This window comes from Phocoena phocoena, chromosome 7 (genome assembly GCF_963924675.1).
Source record: "Phocoena phocoena chromosome 7, mPhoPho1.1, whole genome shotgun sequence".
Lineage (NCBI taxonomy): Eukaryota > Metazoa > Chordata > Mammalia > Artiodactyla > Phocoenidae > Phocoena > Phocoena phocoena.
Window position 1 is genome coordinate 16,618,490 of NC_089225.1, and position 27,038 is coordinate 16,645,527.

Consider the following 27,038-nt stretch of genomic DNA (forward strand, 5'->3'; position numbering starts at 1 on the left):
ACAATGCATAGGACAGCCCCCTGCCTCCCCCGGCAAAGTTCCTTCTGATTTTAGTATTAGAAGATGAAGATGGGCCCACTAGAGGTTTTCCTCTTCTGAGGAGAGTGAAAATGTCATGATCCTTATCGCCATGTTTACTCTCTCCTACTGCCCTTGATGTCCTGGTCGCAGCTCCCTGGGAGGACGCGCTTCCCACCAGGGGCATCCTGGCGGATGGTGCCACCCTCATCCATATACATGTTCCCAATTAAGGACTTCCCGCCGCTGCCGCTGCCGCTGCCGCTGCCGCCGGGAGAGGGGCCTGAGCTGTGGAGTGAAACTGAAAGGAGGGAGCCGCGCTCCTCGGGTCCTTCGGCAAGAAGGTGAGGCAGGCCCTGCGCAGAACGCCCGGGAAGCTTTGGGGAAATGCAGGGCTTCTCTGGGGACCTAGTAGCCTGCTTGGGGGCGACTTCCTGGAGCAGCGGCTCCAGCCAGCGCACAGCCTAACCGTCCAGTGCCAACACCCCAGGGCCCGACGGCAGGGCACCAAGGAGGCGAAAGCTTGCCGGCTGCGCCAGGGCGGCCCCGCCAACCGGCCAGCGACCGAGGCGGGCGCCCGGGTCCAGACGTCCCCCGCCCCCCAAACTGGCCGTGGTGGCCCAAACCTTCGAAGGGACCCCAGGGCAGGAGGGGGCGGTTTGGTCTTTCCGCGCCTAAGCCCGGGAGCGCACTGCAGCTGCCCCCCGGCTGTGCCTCCACGCGGTGGGATGCGCGTAGGACCGGACGGCGACGCTGACTCGGCGGTGGCCGCGTGGGCGGCGGGGAAGATGGGGCCACCCGTCGCCCCGTGCTCCGGGGCCAAGATCTGGTGTCGGGACCATGTCTGTGAGCTGAGCACGCCCCCGCTGGGCTGGGTCTGCGGCCGGGAGCACAGGCGGCGGCGGTTAATGATTAATCGCTGACCACCCCGCCTCCAGCCGTTCGGGAGAGGGTGCTCCAGGTGGGTGGGTTTGGCGCGCCAGGGCCAGGCAGCCGGGAGCGGAGCGCCGGGGACAGAGAAGGGAAGGGCCTGCGTGCTGGGGGCTGCGGGCTCACTGGCTGCAGCGAGATTGGAACCTCCTTCCTCCGCGTTCTCCCCGCCTCGCCCAGATACGCCCCCCCTCCCAAACCCCACCCTCGGACGCCTCCAGCCTCGGCTAGGTTGGGCTGCTCCGGGAAGTTTCCGTGAAAGCACCCGAAAGCCTGTTACCTTGTCCAGGTGAGCTCGAAAAAGCCCTGCACCCACGCTAGTGAGTTGCGGCCGAGAACTTCGGGCCGCGCGGGTAGGAAGAAAGGGAGTTCAGAAGGTCTTTGGACGCCGCGGCCTGGCTGGCTGCCTTCCTCATGGCTTCGCCCAGCCGTCCTGGCAGTGACTGCTCCCAGGTCATCGACCACAGCCACGTTCCCGGGTTCGAGGTGGCCTCCTGGATCAAAATCACCCTCATCCTGGTGTACCTGGCCATCTTCGTGGTGGGCGTCCTGGGGAATAGCGTCACCATTCGGGTCACCCAGGTGCTGCAGAAGAAGGGCTACCTGCAGAAGGAGGTGACGGATCACATGGTGAGCCTGGCTTGCTCCGACATCCTGGTCTTCCTCATTGGCATGCCCGTGGAGTTCTACAGCATCATCTGGAATCCCCTGACCACGCCCAGCTACACCGTGCCCTGCAAGCTTCACACGTTCCTCTTCGAGGCCTGCAGCTACGCCACGCTGTTGCACGTACTGACGCTCAGCTTCGAGCGCTACATCGCCATCTGCCACCCCTTCCGGTATAAGGCCATGTCGGGGCCCTGCCAGGTGAAGCTGCTGATCGGCTTCGTCTGGGTCACCTCCGCCCTGGTGGCGTTGCCTTTGCTTTTTGCCATGGGAGTCGAGTACCCCTTGGCGAACGTGCCCAGTCACCGCGGTCTCACGTGCAACCGCTCCCGTACCCGCCACCACGAGCGACCGGAGATTTCCAACATGTCCATCTGTACCAACCTCTCCAGCCGCTGGACCGTGTTCCAGGCCAGCATCTTCGGCGCCTTCGTCATCTACCTCGTGGTCCTGGCCTCCGTGGCCTTCATGTGCTGGAGCATGATGCAGGCGCTCACGAGGAGTAAGCGGGGCACGCTGGCCGCCCGGGGGCAGCAGCTCCAGGTGAGGAAGTCGGAGAGCGAGGAGAACAGGAGCGCCCGGAGGCAGACCATCCTCTTCCTGAGTGAGTCCTGGGTGGAGGGCCTTCTGGGAGCCGCCCTCACCCCCCGCCCCCCCGTACCCCCCGTCACCGCCCGCGGTCCTCCAAACTCAAGTCTTGCCTTAAGAGCGTGAACCTCAGTTCGTTGAGGCTGAAGAGGCATGGTTCTGAGCCTCTGCGTGTTTCCTTTCTCTGCTTTGGGGATTTGGGTTATGGTCAAAAGAGCATTAGCCCAGCAGTCAGAAGGGCTGGGTATGTTCCGCAGTGGCAGCTGTGCGATGGCTGGCCAAGTCACAAAATAGCTTGGGTAAAATGGCGATAACACTGAGAAACCTGAGGGTCCGGTTAGGTAATATGGGACAGGTGAAAGTCCTTTGAGAAGGACCCAGTTCTGTGAAGATGGAAGGCAGCATCCTTATCTAGCCCATCTTTATCCTGGAGAACCTTTCTCAGGCAATTAGATCGTGTTCCCATTTTTCTCCTCCTTTGTAGAAACGAGGCTGTCGGGAACACACACAGGCTGGGACTCTGTTCCCCCAAAGTGATTTCCTACCCAAGTCTTAAGAAACTGGAGCTCTCAGACACACACTCTCCAAGGTAGTGCTGGCGTGTTTGCCCTGGTGGATCTGTTTCTTAACACAGAAACATGGCTGGACCGGCTGGGTTTTTTGTCTGATTCAGAAAATCTGGCTTCACAGATTTCCCGAGACTTGATTGATCATCCCAAATACCAATTCCCTTGCAGAGAACTCGCTTCGTTTTCCAAACTTTTCTTGTGATGCAAATATTTAAAGTCAGATCCTCCTGTGTGCCAGGAAGGAAGGGGCCCATGATTAGTAGCCCCCCAAGGCCTCAGAAGAGGGGCCTGGTGGGCTTTCATGGAGACACACAAAATGGACTGGGGCAAAGAGTTTTTAAAAATGTCTTTTAGCGGACAAAAGAAAAAGATATCCTTGTGGGTATGTGTGAGTCAAGGGGGAGCTGTTAGGACAATGTTTCCCCTTTTCCCCAGCTTCCTTTCCAGTGTGGCATCAGAGAAGGAATAAATCATGGTGCTGTTTGTTTTGGTGTGGGAGACCTGAGAAACAGGTTCTAGGGCAAGGAGTTAGGAAAGAAAATTGGAAGGCACTTGAAGAGAAATGGAAAGAACTGGGTATTGTCCCAGCCATGCCCCTGGCTTCTGGTGTGTCCGTACAACTGACCTGACTTTACTCTGGGTCTGTGCGAAATGACAGGAGGGAGTTTGTGGTTTGGGGATGCCGACTCTGCATCAGGCGCTGTGCTCTTGTCTTATATTTCCATTTCATAGAGGAGCAGTTTCAGGCTTAGAGAAGACCTAGTTCAAATGCACTCAAGTGCAGCTCCCAGATTCTAACCTTGGTTCTCAGCATGTTACCGAGTCCAAGTTCACACTGCTGGCCGCACAGCAGGACAGTAAATTGAGAGACGACATGTTGGGGCCAGGAATAATGACTTTATTCAGAAAGCCAGCAGAGCGAGAAGATGGTGAGCTAGTGTCCCAAAGAACCATCTGACCTGAGTTAGAGTTCAAACTTCTTTTATATTTAAGGGGGAGGGGGTGTGGCTGCTTGTTGCAAACTTCTTGGTGCCGGAATCCGTGTAGGTCAGGTCAGGAGGTTCCTATAAACCTCCAACAAGACATGTTATTCTCTGTTCTGCAACTTTTTATCTCTATATGAATGGAAACATGTTATATCTTGAAAGGTCAGAGCCTTGAGAGTGGGCCATCCTGTATATTTCAGGCTGTAGGCCACATTCTTGTGGCAAAAACCAATAGAATACAAAGGTTAAAGTAAAAGAAACAGATCCAAGATGGAGTCAGATTTGTTCTTTGCCATTACAAGGGCAGGGAAATGAGTGGCTGCCTGTGGCTTTTTCACAGGCTCATGGGGAAAGGAAAATGAAATAAAGCAGAACTTTGATAAGGTGTTGCAGCCTTTCTGGAAATTGGAGTAAGGCGTCTGTAGCAGGTGACATTGTCTAGGGACTTAGGAAGGTCACCCAACCCAACTCAATCTCTCTCGCCCATTGGCTTCTGCCCAGAATATTCCAGGAAGAAACGGACATTGGGTTTGCTTGAACATCTATCGAAAGACTAGTTCTTCTTTCTGCCATATACCCTTAGGCGTATTTTAAACTTTTGGCAGTAATTTAATACTTTAGTATGAATGAATTTACTTTTTTAATCTCCCACCTTAATTTAGGAATTAAGACTGCATTTGACCAAGGGAAAAAATAATTGATTCATCTTTGTTCTCTATTGTACCAATCTCTTTATTTAAAAAAAATTTAATTTCTCTGAATAGACGTCTGTTCTCCTAGTGGGTATTGTTCCAAGTTGAAGTCGTTGTCCATGTTGGAGTTATGTCTCCATTCAGACATAAAATCAGAATGTCACAGACTTTTGTGTAGAGACAAATAGGAACTTGGAGATCATCTCATCCAATTAGTAATCACCTGGAATGAGTCTATTCTCTCAGCTGCCCTCATTCTTTCCTTCTAGTTCTCTCCACTTCCTTGTAACAACTGTGTATTAATCACCCACTGTGTTCCCAGCATAGATTGTTGAATGGCAATCAGGTGCTCAATGTGTGATAATGTCTTGGGGGAATTTAGCATTATTTAGCCCATTTCCTCTGCAGTAGGTTTCCAAAGCAGTTCTTGCAACTGTTCCCACTCCCAGTGAATTTCAAAGAGCTTTTAAAAATAGGAGCCTCACTAATTAACTCAAGTTAGGAAATAAACTAATGGAGTGAAGAGCAAGAAATCATGCCCTGCATCCATCAGATTGATACAATGCAATTTACTTTGTTTCATAAAACTTATGCTTTGGGGCATTTTTAACCCAGAACAAATGAATATATAAATTGTTTACAAATCGCTGAATTTAACATAGTGATTTAGCTGTCTTTTTAGCACTTGAGTTAACAGATGTATCAAATTAAAGCAAATATTTGCTCGTTTCAAACATTTTGCATTTAATGTGAAATGTAAATGACAACACAGCACAAGATGTCTTTGGAGCTCTGGAGGCAATAAAAAAAACAATTAAGGAATTTCCCCCCTCATTGTTAAAAATGCTAACTTCTGCATAACAGAAGGGAAATTCATAAATCTACCCAAGATGAGGAAGTCTATTTAGAACATATTAATTTTCCTTTCTGCATCTTTTGCTATTATGCCTCACAATAGCTGAGGGGCTGGGCTGGTGAATAATGAAAACAAATTGGGAACTCTGCCAGGGAAAGAGATGCGGGGACACCTCCTAGCTCTCAAGCAATTTGCAGGAGAAAACAATAATAATGTGAAAGTACACATTTCTGGACACATGAGTATCCCTTCTTGCCTCTTGTCAGCTCAGTGAGAAATCAGTACTAGACTTATTTCTTTTTGCACGGTCACGGCTAATATGACTTGTCCCATGCCAGAACAGAGGTTGCCTGGTCTGGATTCCTGTCTCTTCTGGAGGCAAGGAACTGGTGCATTTGTCTCTTTATACCTTAGATGTTGAGAATACGCAAAATGAGCCTTCCTTTCAAGAGGGTTTCCCAGACCTTCCATCTTTTTTTATTTTCTTTTCTTCCCAGGCCTTCCATCTTATATTTCTGAACTCTCACTTGGAGTTATTTTCAATGCGTGGGGCACCCAGGTCCACAGACACTCGTGCCTGTGTCTGTTGCACATGTGGCTTGCTGTCAGATGTCCCCCACTCAAAGTGGAACAAGTGTAGTTTAAACAAAGAGTTGTAATTTGTAACTTTCAGGAGTATAAAGTGATTGGGGCTAGGTTACAGCTACCTCCTAAGGACCTGTAGGGTAGTGATGGGCTTTCAACCATAGTTGTGGAAAATTGTATTACAGATAATTGTGAAATTACGAAATTAAAGAAACATCATAGAGGCTTAGGACTCTATAATAGGTACTTTTTTTTTTTGCATTCTGATTTGCTCTCCTGAGTCAGAGGGAAAGGGGAGGAGCCGCAGAGAGTGATGGGAATTGCACATCAACTTGGGTTGATCTTGGAGAATATCTTGAATATGGACTTAGTCCCAAGTGTATTTGGATGGAAAAAAGATTGAGAGCTGCTGCTGAACTGAACTGCTGACGCATATTTGGATATTTGCGGGGTGGGCCAGAGAGAAGCAAAGAGGAGATCAGAATCATATCCTCTGTGTCTTAAGACCTCAGATGGGAGGTCAAAGTCACGTGTTCACGGGAGAGACAGAGAAAGGAAGCTGAGATGTTGACAGTGGCTCCTCTTTACAATCAGTACCTGAAACAAACTCTTCAAATTAATTTCTTAAAGTGGAGTCCAAAATTTCCCATGAAAAGAGGTTTTATTGGGATGTCATTGTGAAAAACAAAAGTGAAAATTATGAAAAGAAATTTGTCTTATATTTTATCAAACATAGTTTCTAATATGTGAATTCTTATAATAATTCTTTTCAGAATGAAGCAAGTGCTTCACTTGTAATTTTTCCGACAAAATAGTTGTGATGGCCATTGTGTTTGATTTTCTAGAACAGCAAGATTATAAAGAAAGCTTACTCCCAAGAGCTTCTCTTAATATGTTGCTATTTAATTCATCCTCATTGAAGTACCTGTCCTAGCATCATCCTTGTCAGTTTCCCATTGTTTCAGGATTAACTGGTTTAATTCGGCCAGACCTTCCTTTGTCAGTGGCTTGTCATTTGATTCCTGTGTTTCTCTAGCTTCCCTTTCATTGACTTCAGGAAATTCTGCACCCCACATACAGGCCATATGCAGAAATATAATTAATTGAAAAGTCAATCTCTATACCCTTGTGTATATCAACTGATTACATGAAAATGAATGCCTTAAAATGCTCTGAAGTGCCCACAGAATTTTTAAATAACTGTTTTCCTGACTAGTTTAAATTCTGGTGTTACTATCATGTTTGTGTCATTAATTTTCTTAGTAAAGGCTATTTCTGTGGTGTAAAGGGCTAAGCCAACTCAGTCTCTAAAGGAAATATCACCAGAATTAAATTACTGACATTTTTAGAGTGAGAGATTATTTTGACTCACATGTTTGGCTATTTCAGGACAAAAGTTTTGCCTCGAGTATTCGGCTTGCTGCCTCTGTTCTCCTCCTCCCTTTACTGGGGTGGATGTGGCTATACTAAATGGTGTTTCATGTTTATTTTTCTATTTGTGATATCTGTCATAAATTGCAAGTGTCCTGTGATCACCCTCGCAGACAAATATAATAATGCTGCTTTATTTGTATAATCAGGCTGCCTCAAAGATTTCAGTTCTCTGTTGGAGAGATGCATAGTTCCCGTGGAAGGGAATATTGGAATGCCAGTTCCCATTCATTAGCAAGCCTGTTCGTCTGTCTTAGTTGCATGCCTCATGGGGGCTGCCAAAGTGTAATAAGACAGCAGAAGCCTTCATCGAGCAATGCATTCAGCTTATTAATGGTAAAACCACTCAGAATAAAAGCCATTTGCGTGTAGAGACAGCACAGTGGAAGCATATTGAATTGGGTGTCAAGGAGCCCCGTCCTGCCCCACTAGACAAGGTCCTCTGACCCACCACTTGGATCACACTGTCACCTCTCTCCACCTTTTCCTTCTGCCCAGCTCCCCTGCTGGTCTGCAACCCTGCGACAACCCACCTGACTCTCCACCTCTACTCCTTGGCTGCGTGCTGAGCGCTGAAGAAAAGACTGGTTACCATCGCTGCTGTCAGTTCTTGTAAATAGACGTGTTCAGCCTTACCTGGGCCCTGCTCGCTGATAGCACCTTCCTTTGTAGGGACAGTCAAAAGAGCTTGAGCTCCTGGAGCCCCTTTTCTCCTTTGAGGGACCTTGATTGGACATGGCATCACTGGAGGAATGTCTGCATCTCCCCTCGCCTGGGCTCTTTGTGCTGCAGCTGCTGGGATCCCATTGATGCCCCCATTCTCAGGCCCATCCAGTTCAATTCTGTTAATGGCTTCCCATGGCTCTTAGGTCAAGGATCAAAATCCTTAACAGAAGGACCTCGTGGTCGGCTGCCCCTCCAACTGCATCGGGTGCAGTTCTCCCATTGTGTTAGTCTGCCGGAGCTGCCATGACAAAATACCACAGATAGTGGGGCTTAAACAGCAGTCGTTTATTTTCTCACAGTTCTGGAAGCTAGAAATCTGAGATCCGGGAGATGCCAGGGATGGTTTCTGGTGAGGCTTCTTTGGTTTGCGAATAGCAGCCTTCTTAGTGAGTCCTCACGTGGCCCTTGCTCTGTGTGCACAGAGAGGGAGATCTCTTTTTTTTTAATAAATTTATTTATTTTTATTTTTGGCTGTGTTGGGTCTTTGTTGCTGTACGCAGGCTTTCTCTAGTAGCGCTGAGCGGGGGCTACTCTTCGTTGTGGTGCGCGGGCTTCTCACAGCAGTGGCTTCTCTTGTTGCAGAGCACGGCCTCTAGGCGCACGGGCTTCAGTAGTTGTGGCGCGTGGGCTCAGTAGTCGTGGCTCGCAGGCTCTAGAGCGCAGGCTCAGTAGCTGTGGCGCACGGGCTAAGTTGCTCCACGGCATGTGGGATCCTCCCAGACCAGGGCTCGAACCCGTGTCTCCTGCGTTGGCAGGCGGATTCTTAACCACTGCGCCACCAGGGAGATCTCTTTATCTCTTCTTTTTGTTATAAGGAAGCCAGTCCAATGAGCTTAGAGCCCTGCCCTTCTGACCTCATTTAACCTCAGTCACCTCCCAAAAGGCCCTGTCTCCAGATACTGTCACATCGGGGGTTAGGGCTTCACCATATGAATTTGGGGAGCACAGTTCAATCTATAACATTCCTTAATTTCTCTGCCTTCAGTAGACCATGGCCAGGCTCTCTCTTACCACCTGGTCTCGGCATGCGTTGTTTTCTCTGCCTGAAATGCTTTGCTGCCTCACTCCATGCTCTACCTGACCCCACCAGCACCTTCACCAAGCGAGCACCTTCAGATCTCCCTTGGGAAGCATGGCCCATCCTCCCTGACTTAATTTAACCTCCCTTGAAACAAGACTCCCAGTTACAATAATTTTACATTTAAGGGTGAAATCATTTGATTGATGTCCGCCTTCCTTCTGATTCCTTGAGGGCAGGAGCTATTCTTAATCTCACTCGCCACCGTTCTTCATCCTACCGTAGGGGCTGGCACACAGCAGATGCTCAGTGAAATTTTGTTGACTGAATAGATACCTGAGCACGCCTGAGCTTGGGATTGGGGGATGATGCTCTGTTTTCCCTTGGGTGTGCATTCCTCTAGAAGTATCATTCCTCAGAATTTTTCTGATTAGTCCAAACCTAAAGATGCTCTCTTGAAAGGGATCTGATTCTTCCAGGCCTCTGAAAAGTCAAGCCATGGTGGAGGACATTTGAGATTTTTTTTTTTTTTTTTTTTTTGCAGTATGCGGGCCTCTCACTGTTGTGGCCTCTCCCGTTGCGGAGCACAGGCTCCGGACACGCAGGCCCAGCGGCCATGGCTCACGGTCCCAGCCGCTCCGCGGCATGTGGGATCTTCCTGGAACGGGGCACGAACCCATGTCCCCTGCATCGGCAGGCGGACTCTCAACCACTGCGCCACCAGGGAAGCCCGACATTTGAGATTTTTATCTCCCCTGAGCCAGGGAACAGTCTGTGTTCATCAGCCCCTGAATAGCAACTTTCACTGTATGTACCTGCCAGAAGTAACCCTGAAATGCAAGTGATTAAGGTGGTGTTGAACAGTGCTTGTTAAACTCTTGTTTAACTGGATGATAATGGAATGAGAACTCGAAAAATTATTTCTTAGCAGGCCCTCTCACCACTTGTTGACAGGGGTGTCCTCAGGGTGATGGAAAGAGGATGCAGTGGGGGCAGTGTTTTGAAAATATTCAACCAATATGTTTTCATTTCCCCCTTAAATTACACTCACTTGCAGCCCTCTCCCTCAAGTCTTAACCAGAAGGCTTGTCACCCCACGGAAGCAAAAAGGAACGTACTGCCTTGTCTAAGGGTATTGTTTTCAGTTTTCTCTCTTTTTTTTTTTTTGTGGTATGCGGGCCTCTTACTGTTGTGGCCTCTCCCGTTGACGCGCAGGCTCAGAGGCCATGGCTCACGGGCCCAGCTGCTCCGCGGCATGTGGGATCTTCCCGGAACGGGGCACAAACCCGTGTCCCCTGCACCGGCAGGCGGACCCTCAACCACTGCTCCACCAGGGAAGCCCTTCTTTTTTTTTTTAAAGGAATTGCTTTATTTATTTTATTTTTGGCTGCGTCGGATCTATCTTAGTTGCGGGCCCTTCGTTGCGGTGCGCAGGCTCCTCTAGTTGTGGCGTGTGGGCTCTGTGTTTGAGGCATGTGAGCTCAGTAGTTGTGGCACACGGGCTTAGTTGCCCCACCGCGTGTGGGATCCTAGTTCCCCGACCAGGGATCGAAACCCTGTCCCCTGCATTGGAAGGTGCATTCCCAACCACTGGACCACCAGGGAAGGCCCTCTCCCAGCTATTCTTGGGGCTTCCTGAGATCAGGCACCATGCACACTCATAGTTCTTCCAACTACCCTACGGGGCTGGGGGCGCAGTGGCTGTGAACTGCTTACTAGGTGCTGGGATTGAAATTCCCTGACAGTGGTGCTGCGCTTGGGTAGGAAGGAGACCGCACAAATTGTGATCCTCAGGAAATCCCTTCACCTCTACCTGCCTTTCCTCCCCTTCCCTGTGGTAGGCAGAAATCTGAGATGGCTCCTGGACTTCTGGAGCCCTGGTGTACATACATCTGCTCCCACTTATTCAATCAAACACTAATCAAGGTCTTGCCCTGAAGGGATTTTGCAGAAGTAATTAAGTTCCCGAATCAGTTGACCTTAAAATAGGGAGGTTTTCTGCATGGGCTGAATCATGTCACGAGACCTTTTAAATCTGGGTCTAGAAGTCAGAGACAGGGGACCTCAGAGATTCAAATCACAAGAGGGGTGGGAGGTAAAAGACATTCTCCATTGCTGGCTTTGGAGATCTGGAGGGGTCACTGGCGGGGAATGTAGGTGGTCCCTAGGAGCTGAGCGCTGGGAAAGAAATGGGAATCTGAATGAGCTGAGAGGTGGATTTCCCCCCAGAACCTTCAGAAAAGAATTCAGCCTGGCTGATACCGTGAGACCCTGAGCAGAGATCTCAGCCATGCCGGGTCTGGAGTTCTGATCTACAGAAATGTGAGCTAATAGATAGATGTTGTTATGTAACAGTAGAAAACGGATACATTCCCTGAACGCTGATAAGGGGCTCCAAGGTAGACACATGTCCTGCCTTAGTTATATCTTCCAAACCTAATCTCTAGAAGCTTCTCTGTGAAAAGTCCCGCCTTCTAAGACCTGTACCCATGGCCCAGCCATTCCTGGATTCACCCACCATTTATTGAACACCTGCTAAGGCTCAGTGATTAGGAAATTTACCATGATCCAGGGCACCATGGGAGTTTCTCTGGACTTTTAGACTCTTATTTGGGGAATTCAAAATTTGCAGGTTTGAGTCCCATCAGCTGGAATTTTGAACCCATGGGTACCTTGGTTGTCAAAAGAGGAGGACTGTGGTAGATTCATCTTTTAATTATCATGCTTTGGGTAGCTCTTTTTCCTCAGAGCCTGGCACTTAGAAAGTGCTGAACGAAAGTTGGGTGAATCAGTGAATGTCTGGGCAGCTTTGCTGCTTTCTAGAGCCTTCGCACTGGAGCAGAGCGCTTACATTCTTCATCATTTAGCTTCAAGTGGAAAAAGCGGGGGTGGACAGTGGGAGCCAACCCCAGTGCTGAAAGCAAGTCTGAGTTCGAGAAATGTCTCAGGCTAACAAACGTTACCATTTTCCGATGTTTAGGGTTTCTGCCAACTGAGAAACTTGACAAAATTTCCTGTTTGCACTTAACTGTGTGTAAGAGCCATTCTGGCCAGCCAGGAGCCTGCCGGACATCTCATCAGGCTGCTTTACACATCTCAAGGGTGGCTGGGTAGCTGGACAGCAGTGGTGGTACCAGGATCTGACAGACGGGGGTCAGGAGGCTGCAGCATCATACTGGAAACCAAAGGCATGCATACGTGGGACTCAGGCCCAGTTGGGGGATAAGGTTCATTGAATTTGTAGAGAAAAGCCGTCTTCTTTCTCTAGTGAAAGGGAAAAAAATCCAGCTTACCTTAGAAGTACAACACTACACACAGGATATTGGGGTAGAAGCAAACTCATTTGGTCTCTGGCTTTACATATTATTACTCTTTGGAAGACTTGATCTACTCAGCAGAAACAAAGCTTTCTGGGAAATTTATGGGTCGACTTTCTATGTGCCACAGTTCTGAAGGATGAACTATCACGTTGAACTGACAGCTACATATTTTGTATATTTAGAGGACAGCTGATGTGTTGTCACTGTTTTTCAAGTTTGTCTCGACAGGGGAGGCAAGGGAAGTTTGCTTTCCAGAGGGTGAAGAAAACTTGTGTAGAAGTAGCCTGTTCTCCTTCTTGGGCCTGGAGTTTTTCTCATTACTGAATCTCTTGAAGGCCCCTTCCTCCAGGAAGCCTTCCTGGACCGGCTTCACCCTGCTCTAAATTCTCCAGCAGATCTTCGCGTTTCACTTTAGCACTTCGTTCATCAGGTATTTACAAAATCCTAAAATGTGTATGGTGTCATTTAGACTTTAGAGATCAGGATGCTCAATTCTCCCCTTCGAGATGCTTAATATTTCTCTAGTTCATCAAAGTATAGAGGTGGAGCCTTGTAGAAGGAAGCCTAAAAATACCCTTGATGAAGAGTGGCGGGTAATGGCTGCTTATAAAGTAAACTGGTTCTGGGCACCAGCATTTTTTTTTTTGCAGTACGCGGGCCTCTCACTGTTGTGGCCTCTCCCGTTGCGGAGGACAGGCTCCGGACGCGCAGGCTCAGCGGCCATGGCTCACGGGCCTAGCAGCTCCGCGGCATGTGGGAGCTTCCCGGACCGGGGCACGAACCCGTGTCCCCTGCATCGGCAGGCGGACTCTCAACCACTGCGTCACCAGGGAAGGCCTGCTCTCTTTTTTTCTTCCAGTTTTATTGAGATACAATTGACATACAGTATTGTGTAAGTTTAAGGTGTACAGCATAATGATTTGACTTCCGTACATCATGAAATGTTAGGTAAGTTTAGAGAGCATCCGTCGTCTTCTGTAGATACAACATTAAAGAAATAGAAAAAAATTTTTCTTTACAGTGAGAACTCTTAGGATTTATTCTCTTAGCAACTTTCATATATAAGGTACAGCTGTGTTCATTATATTTATCATGTTGTACATTACATCCCTATTAGTTATTTATCTTATAAATGGAGGTTTGTACCTTTTAACTACCTGCATCCAATTTCTCCCTACCCTTACCCCCTGCCACGAATCTGATGTCCTTTTCTATGAGTTTGTTTATTTTGCCACAATAATGGATCGACAACACTGTGTTCGTTCCTGGTACACAGCTTAGTGATTCACTATTTCTACACATTTCAAAAAGATAACCGTGAGTCCAGTTACCATCTGTCACTATACAAAGGTATTAAAAAAATAATTGATTATATTCCTCCAACTGTACATTGCCTACCCGTGACTCATTTATTTTGCGTTTGGAAGTTTGTACCTCTTAATCTCCCTCATATATTTCTCTCTACCCTCTCTGGCAACTACCTGTTGGTTTTCTGTATGTATGACTCTGTTTCTGTTTTGTTATACTTGTTCATTTATTTTGTTTTTCAGAGTCCACATCCAAGTGAAGTCATAAGGTATTTGTCTTTCTCTGTCTGACTTATTTCACTTAGCATACTTCCCTCTATGTCTATCCATGTTGTCGTAAATGGCAAGATTTCATTCTCTTTTATGACTGAGTAATATCCCATCATATATATATGTGTGTGTGTGTATATATATCTTCTTTATCCATTCATCTATTGATGGGCATTTAGGTTGCTTTCATATCTTGGCTATTGTAAATAATGTTGAAATGAACATGGGGGTGTGTATAACTTTTTGAACAAGTGTTTTTGTTCTCTTTGGATACTAAGGAGTGGAATTGCTGGATGGTATGATAGTACTGTTTTTAATATTTTGAGGAATATTCGTACTATTTTCCATAATAACTTCACCAGCAATGCATGAGGGTTCACTTTTCACCACATCCTCATCACCCCACGTTACTTGTTGTCTTTTTGATAATAGCCATTTTGAAAGATGTCAGGTGATATCTCCTTGTTTTTTTTTTTTAATTAATTAATTTATTTTTCGTTTTGGCTGCGTTGGGTTTTTTTGTTGCTGCCCGCGGGCTTTTATCTAGTTGTGGCGAGTGGGGGCTACTCTTTGTTGTGGTACGCAGGCTTCTCATTGCGGTGGCTTCTCTTGTAGCAGAGCACGGTCTCTAGGCGTGCGGGCTCAGTAGCTGTGGCTCGTGGGCTCCAGAGCGCAAGCTCAGTAGTTGTGGTGCACAGGCTTAGAAGATCCGCGGCATGTGGGATCTTCCTGGACCAGGGCTCGAACCCGTGTCCCCTGGATTGGCAGGCAGATTCTTAACCGCTGCACCACCAGGGAAGTCCTGTGGTGTTTTTTTTTTTTTTTTTACTAGTTGGAAGCTTTTAATTTTGCTTATTTTAAGCAACTTATAAGAAAAGTCTTGGGTACACGGATTTTTTCCCCCACATCTTTATTGGAGTATAAATGTTTTATAATGTTGTGTTAGTTTCTGCTGTACAACAAAGTGAATCAGCTACATGTATACATATATCCCCATATCCCCTCCCTCTTGAGCCTCCCTCCCACCCTCCCTATCCCATCCCTTTAGGTCGTCACAAAGCACCAAGCTGATCTCCCTGTGCTATGCAGCAGCCTCCCACTAGCCATCCATTTTACATTTGGTAGTGTATATATATAGATGCTACTCTCTTACTTCATCCCAGCTTCCCCTTCCCCTGCCGTGCCCTCAAGTCCATTCTCCACATCTGCGTCTTTATTCTTGCCCTGCCACTAGGTTCATCAGTACTGCTTTTTAAAATTCCATATATATGTGTTAGCATACGGTATTTGTTTTTCTCTTTCTGACTGACTTCACTCTGTATGACAGATTCTAGGTCCATCCACCTCACTACAAATAACTCAATTTCATTCCCTTTTATGGCTGAGTAATATTCCATTGTATACATGTGCCACGTTTTCTTTATCCATTCATCTGTTGATGGACATTTAGGTTGCTTCCACATACTGGCTATTGTAAATAGTGCTGCCATGAACATTGTGGTACATGTATCTTTTTGAATTATGGTTTTCTCAGGGTATGTGCCCAGTAGTGGGACTGCTGGGTCATATGGTAGTTCTATTTTTTGTTTCTTTAAGGAACCTCCATACTGTTCTCCATAGTGGCTGTATCAATTTACATTCCCACCAACAGTGCAGAAGGGTTCCCTTTTCTCTACACCCTCTCCAGCATTTATTGTTTCTAGGTGTTTTGATGATGGCCATTCTGACCGGTGTGAGGTGACACCTCATTGTAGTTTTGATTCGCATTTCTCTAATTATTAGTGATGTTGAGCATCTTTTCATGTATTTCTTGGCCATCTGTATGTCTTCTTTGGAGAAATGTCTATTTAGGTCTCCTGCCCATTTTGGGATTGGGTTGTTTGTTTTTGTGATATTGAGCTGCATGAGCTGCTTGTATGTTTTGGAGATTAATCCTTTGTCAGTTGCTTCATTTGCAAATATTTTCTCCCATTCTAAGAGTTGTCTTTTCGTCTTGTTTATGGTGTCCTTTGCTGTGCAAAAGCTTTGAAGTTTCATTAGGTTCCACTTATTTGTTTTTATTTCCCTTACTCTAGGAGGTGGGTCAAAAAGGATCTTGCTGTGATTTATGTCATAGAGTGTTCTGTCTTTGTTTTCCTCTAAGAGTTTTACAGTGTCTGGTCTTACATTTAGGTCTTTAATCCATTTTGAGTTTATTTTTGTGTATGGTATTAGAGTGTATTCTAATTTCATTCTTTTACATGCAACTGTCCATTTTTCCCAGCACCACTTATTGAAGAGGCGGTCTTTTCTCCATTGTATATTCTTGCCTCCTTTGTCAAAGATGAGGTGACCATATGTGTGTGGGTTTATCTCTGGGCTTTCTATCCTGTTCCATTGATCTATCTTTCTGTTTTTGTACCAGTACCATATTGTCTTGATTACTCTAGCTTTGTAGTATAGTCTGTAGTATAGTCTGTAGTATAGTCTGAAGTCAGGGAGCCTGATTCCTCCAGCTCCGTTTTTCTTTCTTAAGATTGCTTTGGTTATTCGGGGTCTTTTGTGTGTCCATACAAATTGTAAAATTTCTTGTGCTAATTCTGTGAGAAATGCCATTGGTAATTTGATAGGGATTGCATTGAACCTGTAGATTGCTTTGGGTACTATAGTCATTTTCACAATATTGATTCTTCCAATTCAGGAAGCATGGTATATCTCTCCATCTGTTTATGTTATCTTTAATTTCTTTCATCAGTGTTTTATATTTTTCTGAGTACAGCTCTTTTGCCTCCTTAGGTAGGTTTATTCCTAGGTATTTTATTCTTTTTGTTGTGATGGTAAATGGGGTTGTTTCCTTAATTTCTCTTTCTGATCTTTCATTATTAATGTATAGGAATGCAAGAGATTTCTGTGCATTAATTTTGTATCCTGCAAACTTACCAAACTCATTGATTAGTTCTACTAGTTTTCTGGTGGCATCTTTAGGATTTTCTATTTATAGTGTCATGTCATCTGCAAACAGTGACAGTTTTACTTCTTCCTTTCCAATTTGTATTCATTTAATTTCTTTTTCTTCTCCGATGGCCTTGGCTAGGACTTCCAAAACTATGTTGAATAATAGTGGCAAGAGTGGACATCCTTGTGTTGTTCCTGATCATAGAGGAAATGCTCTTTTTCACCATTGAGTATGATGTTTGCTGTGGGTTTGTCACATACGGCCTTTATTATGTTGAGCTAGCTTCCCTCTATGCCCACTTTCTGGAGAGTTTTTTTTAATCATAAATGGGTGTTGAATTTTGTCAGAAGATTTTTCTGCATCTCTTGAGATGATCATATGGTTTTGATTCTTCAATTTGTTAATATGTTGTATCACGTTAATTATTATGTGTATATTGAAGAATCCTTGCATCCCTGGGGTAAACCCCACTTGATCCTGGTGTATGATCCTTTCAATGTGTTCTTGGATTCTGTTTGCTAGTATTTTGTCGAGGATTTTTCCATGTATGTTCATCAGTGATATTGGTCTGTAATTTTCTTTTTTTGTGATATCTTTGTCTGGGTCTGGTATCAGGGTGATGTTGGCTTTGTAGAATGAATTTGGAACTGTTTCTCCCTCTTCAGTTTTTTGGAAGAGTTTGAGAAGGATAGGTGTTAGCTCTTCTCTAAATGTTTGATAGAATTCGCCTGTGAAGCCCTCTGGTCCTGGGCTTTTGTTTGTTGGAAGATTTTTAATTACAGTTTCAATTTTATTACCTGTGATTGGTCTGTTTATATTTTCTAATTCTTCCTGATGCAATCTTGGAAGGTTGTACTTTTCCAAGAATTTTCCCATTTCTTCCAGCTTGTCCATTTTATTGGCATATAGTTGCTTGTAGTAGTGTCGTATGATCTTTTGTATTTCTGCGGTGTCAGTTGTAATCTCTCCTTTTTCGTTTCTAATTTTATTGATTTGAGTCCTCTCTCTTTTTTTCTTGATGAGCCTGGCTAAAGGTTTATCGATTTTGTTTATCTTCTCAAAGAACCAGCTTTTTTTTTTTTTTTTTTTTTTTGCAGTATGTGGGCCTCTCACTGTTGTGGCCTCTCCCGTTGTGGAGCACAGGCACCGGACGCGCAGGCTCAGCGGCCATGGCTCACGGGCCCAGCCGCTCCGCGGCATGTGGAATCTTCCCGGACCGGGGCACGAACCCGGGTCCCCTGCATTGGCAGGCGGACTCTCAACCACTGCACCACCAGGGAAGCCCCCAAGAACCAGCTTTTAATTTTATAATCTTTGTCATTGTTTCTATTTCATTTATTTCTGCTCTGAACTTTATGATTTGTTTCTTTCTCCTAACTTTGGGTTTTCTTTGTTCTTCTTTTTCTTGTTGGTTTAGGTGTAACGTTTGATTGTTTATTTGAGATTTTTCTTGTTTCTTGAGGTGAGCTTGAATTGCTGTGAACTTCCCTGTTGGAACTGCTTTTGCTCTATCCCATAGGTTTTGGATCATCGTGTTTTCGTTGTCATTTGTTTCTAGGTATTTTTAAATTTCATCTTTGATTTCTTCAGTGATCTCTTGATTTTTTTAACAGCGTGCTGTTTAGCCTCCATCTGTTTTTGTTTTTTACTGTTTTTTTTCGTGTAATTCACTTCTAATCTCATAGCATTGTGGTCAGAAAAGATGCTCGATATGATTTCAGTTTTCTTAAATTTTCCAAGGCTTGATTTGACCCAAGATATGATCTGTCTGGAGAATGTTTCATGTGCACTTGAGAAGAAAGTGTATTCTTCCGCTTTTGGATGGAATGTCCTAAAAATATCAATTGAGTCTCTCTGGTCTGCTGTATCATTTAAAGCTTGTGTTTCCTTATTTATTTTCTGTCTATTGGTGTATGTGGGGTGTTAAAGTCCCCCATTATCATTGTGTTACTGTCGATTTCTCCTTTTATGGCTGTTAGCATTTGCCTCATGTATTGAGGTGCTCCTATGTTGGGTGCATAAATATTTATTATTGGTACGTTTTCTTCTTGGATTGATCCCTTGATCATTATGTAGTGTTCTTACTTATCTCTTGTAAATGTCTTTATTTTAAAGTCTATTTTATCTGATATGAGTATTGCTACTCCAGCTTTCTTGTGATTTCCATTTGCATGGAATATCTTTTTCTATCCCCTCACTTTCAGTCTGTATGTGTCCTTAGGTCTGTAGTGGGTCTCTTGTAGACAGCATAAATAAGGGTCTTGTTTTTGGATCCATTCAGCCAGTCTGTGTCTTTTGGTTGGAGCATTTAATCTATTTATATTCAAGGTGATTATTGATATGTATGTTCCTATTACCATTTTCTTAATTGTTATGGATTTGTTTTTGTAGATCCTTTTCTTCTCTTGTGTTTCCCACATAGAGAAGTTCCTTTAGCATTTGTTGTAGAGCTCGTTTGGTGGTGCGGAATTCTCATAGCTTTTGCTTGTCTGTAAATCTTTTGATTTCTCCATTGAATCTGGAGGAGATCCTTGCCGGGTAGAGTAATCTTCATTGTATGTTTTTCCCTTTCATCTTTTAAAATATGTCCTCCCACTCCCTTCTGGCTTGCAGAGTTTCTGCTGAAAGATCAGCTGTTAACCTTATGGGGATTCCCTTTTATGTTATTTGTTGCTTTTCCCTTGCTGCTTTTAATATTTTTTCTTTGCATTTATTTTTTGATAGCTTGATTAATATGTGTCTCGGCGTGTTTCTCTTTGGGTTTATCCTGTATAAGACTCTCTGCGCTTCCTGGACTTGATTGGCTATTTCCTTTTCCATGTTAGGGAAGTTTTTGAGTATAATCTCTTCAAATATTTTCTCAGTCCCTTTCCTTTTCTCTTCTTCTTCTGGGACCCCTATAATCCAAATGTTGGTGCACTTAATGTTGTCCCAGAGGTCTCTGAGACTGTCCTTTATTCTTTTCATTCTGTTTTCTTTATTCTGCTCTGCAGTAGTTATTCTATCTTCCAGGTCACTTATCCGTTCTCTGCCTCAGTTATTCTGCTATTGATTCCTTCTAAGGTATTTTTAATTTCAGTTATTGTGTTGTTTGTCACTGTTTGTTTGCTCTTTAGTTCTTCTAGATCCTTGTTAATTGTTTCTTATATTTTCTCCATTCTGTTTCTGAGATTTTGGATCATCTTTACTGTCATTACTTTGAATCCTTTTTCAGGTAGTTTGCCTATTTTGTCGTCATTTATTTGGTCTTGTAAGTTTTCACCTTGCCCCCTGTCTGTAACATATTTTTTTGTCATTTAATTTTTTTTTTTTTGATGGGTGGTGCTGTATTCCTGTCTTACTGGTTGCTTGGCCTGAGGCATCCAGCACTAGAGTTTGCAGGCAGTTGTATAGAGCTGGGTCTTGGTGCCGAGATGAGGACTTCCGGGAGGCCTCACTCCAATTAATATTCCCTGGGGTCTGAGGTTCTCTGTTACTCCAGCGGTTTGAACTCAGAGCTCCCACTGCAGGAGCTTGGGCCCAACCTCTGGCATGGGAACCAAGATCCCACAAGCAATGTGGTGAGGCAAGATAAAAGAAAAAAAAGAAAAAATGGAGCAGTGCAATAACAAAGAATAAATAACAAAATAAAATTAGAAAAACAAAAAATATATTAGGAAAAATAAAAACATAATCGAAACAACTGCAATAAGGTAAAACAAAGCCACAAGAGAAGAAAAGGGGGGTGAGCAAGCCCAAAGGAGTAAAACAATAACAACATATAAAGAATAAAAGAAAACTAGCAAAATAAAAGATGTATTAGAAAAAAATAAATGAATCAACAACGAGTCAACAACAAGGTAAAACAGAACCCCAATCTAAAAGAGGAGAAAAGATAAAAAACCCCAAACCTTGGCCACATGGGGGTGGAGTTTAGACGGAGGTGGAACTTAGGCAGGGGCAGGGTTTAGGGTGGGGCGGGACCTGGGTGGGGGAGGTCGGGTGGTGGCGTTTGAGTGTGGGGTGGAGCCTAGGCTCAGGACCCATGCAGCTGGAAAAGGCCTTAGGGGCGCAGCCTAGGCCGGGCGTTGTTGAAGCCTGGGGCAGGGCCTCTGCTTAGGACGGTCCTAGAAGTCCTAGAAGCGGAGAGGCAGCAAGTCTAAAGGGCCGCCTCCAGAGTGTGGAGTTCCAGTGTTTGGCGGTAGGGCCCTGGGTGAGGGTGTGTGGGTGGGGTTTAGGCCCAGCACGGCTGGAGGGGGTCTCAGAGGGGGTCTCCGAGTGTAGAGGTGGGGCCCTGGGTCGGGGTGTGTGGGCAGGGCTTGGGCTCTGCATGGCAGGAGGGAGACTCTGAGGGCAGAGGATTAGGCCTGGGAGCCCAACAGGCTCCCTGGTGCCTAAGTGGACAGGGAAAGCACTGGCCGCATTCCCTTCCTTCCTCCGTGTCCCCCCATGTCTCCCCCAGGGTCTCCCCCATTCCCGCTGGACCCCGAACCGTGGGTGGGTCCTGCTGGCTGTAGGAACTCCTACCCTCCCCCAGCCGCCCCTAAGGGGTACCAGTCCCGTAATTCCGGCCTTTACTTTTGCTCCTCCTTCCCTCCCTCCCACTCCTTCAGGATCCGCCAGGCTGGAGGGGGCCTCGGTGGGCAGAGGATCAGGCCTGGGATCTCAGCAGGCTCCTGGGGGCCCAAGAGGGCAGGGGAAAACTGGCCACTCTTCCTTTTGATTCTCTGCCCTCCCAGCGGTCCCCCAGTTTCCTCCTTCAGGTGTGGGATCCCTTCCCCTCCCCCAGCTGCCCCTCAGGGGTGCCAGTCTGATCCCGCCTCCACTTCTCCACCCCTCACTACTCCCCCCACACCCCACGTCTTACCCGGTCGCTGGGGGTTCCTCCCATCCCCTTAGGTGTCCGTGGTCCCCCACTGGTGCCTGGTAGGTGCCCTAGTTGTGTGGAGATGGGAATTCCACATCCTCTTAGTTCGCCACCTCATGGTGGTTTTGATTTGCATTCCCCTAATGATAGTGATGTTGAGTGTCTTTTCATGTGCTGGTTGGCCATTTGTATGTTCTTTGGAAAAATGTCTATTCAGGGCTTCTGTCCATTTTTTAATTGGGTTGTTTGCTTTTTTGATGTTGAGTTGTATGAATTCTTTGTATATTCTGGATATTACTCCGTGTCAGATATATCCTTTCTAAATATTTTCTCCTATTCAGTAAGCAACCTTTTTGTTTTCTTGATAGTTTCCTTCTCTGTGCAAATACTTTTGGATGTAGTCTCATTTGTTTATTTCTGTTTCCTTTGCCTGAGGAGATAGAACCATAAAATTATTGTTAAGGCTGATGTCAAAGAGCATATTGCCTATGTTTTCTTCTAGAAGTTTTATGGATTTAGGTCTTACATTTACGTCTTTAATCCACTTTGGGTTTATTTTTATATACGGTATGAGAAAGTAGTCCAGTTCGATTCTTTTGCTTGTAGTTGTCCAGTTTTCCAAACATCATTTATTAACAGGCTCTCCTTTCCCCATTGTATATTTTTGCCTCCTTTGTCATAGATTATTTACCCATAAAAGTGTAGCTTTATTTCTGGGCTGTCTATTCTGTTTCATTGACCTATGTGTCTGTTTGTGTGCCACTACCATACTGTTTTGATTGCTGTAGCTTTGTAGTTTAGTTTGAAATCAGGGAGCTTGATGCCTCCAGCTTTGTTCTTCTCTAGATTGTTTTGGCTATTCAGGGTCTTTTGTGTTTCTATAGAAATTTTGGAATTATCTGTTGTAGTTATGTGAAAAATGGTATTTTGATAAGGATTTCATTGAGTCTGTAGATTGCCTTGGGTAGTATGGTCATTTTAACAATATTAATTCTTCTAGTCCATGAGCATGGTATGTCTTTCCATCTGTTTCTGTCATCTTCAGTTCCTTTCATCATCGTCTTATCGTTTTCTGAGCACAGGTCTTTTATCTCCTTAGATTTATTTCTGGGTATTGTAGACTTTTGATGCAAATGAAAATGGGATGTTTAAAAAATTTCTTCCTTATAGTTTGTTGTTAGTATAGAAAAGCAACAGATTCTGTATATTAATTTTGCAGTTTTGCAGAATTTATTGATGAGTTCTAGTAGGGGTTTTTTTGTGTGTGTTTTTTTTTTTTTTTTTGCGTTACGCGGGCCTCTCACTGTTGTGGCCTCTCCCATTGCGGAGCACAGGCTCCGGATGTGCAGGCTCAGCGGCCATGGCTCATGGGCCCAGCTGCTCCGCGGCATGTGGGATCCTCCCGGACCGGGGCACGAACTTGCGTCCCCTGCATCAGCAGGCGGAGTCTCAACCACTGCGCCACCAGGGAAGCCCTCTAGTAGGTTTTTGGTGACATCTTTAGGATTTCCTGTGTTTAACACCATGTCATCTGCAAACAGTGACAGTTTTAATTCTTCCTTTCCAATTTGGATTCCTTTGTTTTTGTTTTTTTTTTGAATGATTGCTATGGCTAGGGCTTCCAATACCATGTTGAATAAAAGTGGCAAGAGTGGGCATCTTTGTCTGGTTCCTGATCTTAGAGGAAATGCTTTCATTTTCACTGTTGAGTATGATGTTAACTGTGGGCTTGTCATATATGGTCTTTATTATGTTGAGGTATGTTCCCTCTATACCCACATTCTGGAGAGTTCTTATCATAAATGGATGTTGTCACAGTTTTTTCTCTATTTATTGAGATGATCATATGGCTTTTATTCTTCAGGTTGTTAATGGGGTGTACCACAGTGATTGATTTGTGGATACTGACCCATCTTTGTATCCCACTTGGTCATTGGTGTATGATCCTTTTAATGTAATATTGAATTCAGTTTGCTAACATTTTCTTGAGAATTTTAGTATCTATGTTCATCCGTGATATTGGCCTGTAATTTTGTGTGTGTGTGATATTTTTTTCTGGTTTTGCTATCAGGGTGATGCTGGCCTCATAGAATGAATTCAGAAGCATTTTTTCCTCTGCAGTTTTTGTCAATAATATGAGAAGGATTGGTGTTAACTTGTCTTTAAAAGTTTGATAGAGTTCACCTGTGAAGCCATCTGGTCCTGGATTTTCTTTGTCGGGAGTTTTTTTTTTTTCTTTCTTACTGATTCAGTTTAATTACTGGGATTGGTCTGTTCATATTTTCTATTTCTTCCTGGTTCAGTCTTGGGAGATTGTACATTTCTAGGAATTTGTCCATTTCTTCTAGCTTGTCCATTTTATTGGCATATAGTTATTTGTAATAGTCTCTTATGATCCTTTGTATTTCAGTGTTGTCAGATATACCTTCTCATTTTTTATTTCTGATTTTATTGATTTGGGTCCTCTCTCATTTTTTCCTATTGAGTCTAGCTAAAGGTTTATCAGTTTTGTTTATCTTTTTAAAGAACCAGGTTTTGTTACATTGCTGTTTTCGATTGTTGTTTAGTGTCTATCTCATTTATTTCTGCTCTGATTTTTTTTTTTTTTTTTTTTTTTTTATGCGTTACGCGGGCCTCTCACTGTTGTGGCCTCTCCCGTTGCGGAGGACAGGCTCCGGACGCGCAGGCTCAGCGGCCATGGCTCACGGGCCCAGCCGCTCCGCGGCACGTGGGATCTTCCCAGACCGGGGCACGAACCCGCGTCCCCTGCATCGGCAGGCGGACTCTCAACCACTGCGCCACCAGGGAAGCCCATCTGCTCTGATTTTTATTATTTCTTTCCTTCTACTAACTTTGGGTTTTGTTTGTTCTTCTTGTTCTAGTTCCTTTAGGTGTATTGTTAGGTTGTTTAATTAACATTTTTCTAGTTTCCTGAGGTAGACTTTTATTGCTACAAAATTCTTTCTTAGAACTGCTTTTTCTGTGTCCCATAGATTTTGGATCATTGTGTTTTTGTTTTCGTTTGTCCCTAGGTATTTTTTGATTTCCTCTTTGATTTCTTCAGTGGCCCTTTGGTTGTTTAGTTGCCTATTGTTTAGCCTCCATGTGTTTGTGCTTTTTCCAGTTTTTTTTTTTTTTTTGAGGTTGATTTCTAGTCTCATAGCATTGTGGTCAGAATGATATGATTTCAATCTGCTTAAATTTACTAACACTTGTTTGTGGACTAGCATGTAATCTATCCTGGAGAATGTTCCATGTGCATTTGGAAGGAATAGATATTCTGCTGCTTTTGGATGGAGTGTTCTATACATATCTATTAACAGTGTAATGTTAAGGCCAGGTTTTCTTACTGATTTTCTGTCTGGGTGACCTGTCCATTGAGGTAAGTGGGGTGTGAAAGTCTCCTACTATTATTGTGTTACTGTTAGTTTCTTCCTTTGTGTCTGTTAATCTTTGTGTATTGAGGTGCTCCTATGTTGGGTGCATACATATTTACAATTGTTATATCTTCTTTCTGGATTGATCCCTTGATCATTATGTAGTATCCTTCTTTGTCTCAGCAACAATCTTTGACTTAGTCTATTTTGTCTGATATAAGTATTGCTACCCTGGCTCTCTTTGTTTCCATTTGCATGGAATACCTTTTTCCATCTCATTTAACATCTGTGTGTGTCTTTAGATCCGAAGTGAGTCTTTTGCAGGCAGCATACATATGAATCTTGTATTTATTCAGCCACTCTATGTCTTGATTGCAGCATTTTGTCCATTTACATTTAAAGTACTTATTGATAGGTATGTACTTATTGCCATTTTGTTAATTTAGGGGAGTTGTTTTTGAGGGGTTTTTTGTTCTTCTTTTGCTCTGTTCTGTTGTGCTTGATGATTATCTTTAGTGTTTTGTTTGGATTTTACTTTCTCATTTTTTTGTGTGTATCTATTATAGATTTTTGGTTTGTGATTACTATGAGGTTTATATATAGTAATCTATCTTTGTGGTTGTTTTAAGTTGCTGATCTTTTGAGTTTGAACACATTTTAACAACCGTGTATTTGTACCTCCCCATGTTTACTGTTTTTGACATCATATTTTACATACTTTTATTTTGTGTATTCCTTAACTACTTATTGTAGGTGTAGATGATTTTATTACTTTTGTCTTTAACCTTCCTACTAGCTTTATAAATGGTTAACTTACTACCTTTGCTCTATATTTGCCTTTACCAATGAGATTTTTCCTTTCATCATTTTTGTATTTCTAGTTGTGGCCTTTTCTTTTCTGCTTGAGAATTCCCTTTAACGTTTCTTGTAAAGCTGGTCTCATGGTGCTGAACTATTTTAGCTTATGCTTATCTGTAAAACTTTTGATCTCCATCAAATCTGAATGAGAGCCTGTTTTTTAGAGTATTCTTGGTTGTAGATTTTCCCCTTTCATCACTTTAAATATATTATGCTACTCCCTTCTGGCCTGCAGAGTTTCTGCTTAAAAGTTAGCTGATAGGCTTTTGGGAGTTACTCTGTATATGACTCGTTGTTTTTCCCTTGCTGCTTTTGTATTCTCTCTTTATCTTTAATTTTTGACATTTTAATTACAGTGTGTCTTGGCGTGGTCCTCCTTGGGTTTATCCTGTTTGAGACTCTCTTTTCTTCCTGGACTTGGATGTTTGTTTCTTTTCCCAGGTTAGGGAAGTTTTTAGCTAGTATGTTTTCAAATATGTTCTCTGCCCCCTTTTCTGTCTCTTTTCTCCTTCTGAAACCCCCTCTAATGCAACTGTTAGTAAGCTTGATGTTGTCCTGGAGGTCTCTTAAACTGCCTTCATTTTTAAAAGTTCTTTTTAAAATTTTCTGTTCAACTTGAGCTACTTTGTCTTCCAGTTCATTGATTCCCTTCCTGTGTTATCTAATCCACTGTTGATTCCTTCTAGTGTGTGTGTGTGTGTTTTTAATCTAAGTTATTTTATTCTTCAGCTCTGTTGGTTCTTCTTTATATTTTCTACACTCCTTTTTGAATTTCTCACTGTGTTCCTCTGTTCTTCTCCTGAGTTCTTTGAGCACCTTTACAGTCATTACCTTTAACTCTTTATCTGGTATATTGCATGTAAGAACTTCACTTAGTTCTTCTTCTGGGGTTTCATCTTGTTCCTTCGTTTGGAAAATATTCCCTTGTTGCCTCATTTTGCCTAATTCGCTGTTTTTATTTCTATGTATTCGATAGGTTGGTTACATTTCCTGATCTTAGAGAAGTGGTCTTACGTAGGAGATGTCCTGTGGGGCCCAGCAGTGCAGTCCCTTCTGGTTA

At 44.1% G+C, this 27,038-nt stretch overlaps 1 protein-coding gene across 1 annotated transcript in view; it reads left to right on the forward strand.

The window, feature by feature from the left end:
- Positions 1–1,362: 1,362 nt before the first annotated feature.
- Positions 1,363–27,038, forward strand: part of GPR39 (G protein-coupled receptor 39) — a 232,180-nt gene continuing 206,504 nt past the window's right edge. The window contains exon 1 of the mRNA XM_065881074.1: positions 1,363–2,218. Within this exon, the coding sequence (XP_065737146.1) occupies positions 1,363–2,218 (856 nt within the window). The remainder of the gene's footprint in view (positions 2,219–27,038) is intronic.